The sequence below is a fragment of the Entelurus aequoreus genome, linkage group LG03, assembly GCF_033978785.1.
Source record: "Entelurus aequoreus isolate RoL-2023_Sb linkage group LG03, RoL_Eaeq_v1.1, whole genome shotgun sequence".
Classification (NCBI taxonomy): domain Eukaryota; kingdom Metazoa; phylum Chordata; class Actinopteri; order Syngnathiformes; family Syngnathidae; genus Entelurus; species Entelurus aequoreus.
In genome coordinates, this window is record NC_084733.1 from 56,353,149 (window position 1) to 56,353,569 (window position 421).

The 421-nt window shown below is 37.3% G+C and overlaps 1 protein-coding gene across 2 annotated transcripts in view; it reads right to left on the reverse strand.

Annotated features, from left to right (window-relative positions):
• Nucleotides 1–394, reverse strand: part of fsip1 (fibrous sheath interacting protein 1) — a 118,133-nt gene extending 117,739 nt beyond the window's left edge. For both annotated transcript variants that reach the window (XM_062042241.1, XM_062042243.1), the window contains exon 1: nt 249–394. In XM_062042241.1, coding sequence (XP_061898225.1) covers nt 249–347 — 99 coding nt within the window. In that variant the 5' untranslated portion in view covers nt 348–394. The remainder of the gene's footprint in view (nt 1–248) is intronic.
• Nucleotides 395–421: the final 27 nt, after the last annotated feature.

Consider the following 421-nt stretch of genomic DNA (forward strand, 5'->3'; position numbering starts at 1 on the left):
TATTATTTATATGTATATTACTCAACAAATACAACTACGAAAACAGTGTTACTACCACTGGTCATTGTTTTGTCTGTGACGTTACGTACGTGTAGTGGACGAAAGCATATTTGTGGAAATGATCAACTGAGACTCGAAAAACATCCCTTAATGCTTTCAAGCATTCGCATAGCTTTACCGTTGTTGTTTAGATCGCCATATATGTTAACCATGTACTAAGAATGATTTTACCATTGAAATAAACATACCATCAAGAGACTTTGCAACAAAGGATGTCCTTTTGTTTCCACGCTGAAGTATAACTGTCTGTGTTTAAGTCGTCGCCAAATGTATTCGCTGCTCAGCATTCTGTTTGGTTACTGTGGACGCCAAATGTCCCGGATGTTGTAACTATGGAAACATGCATTTTGTTACTATGGAG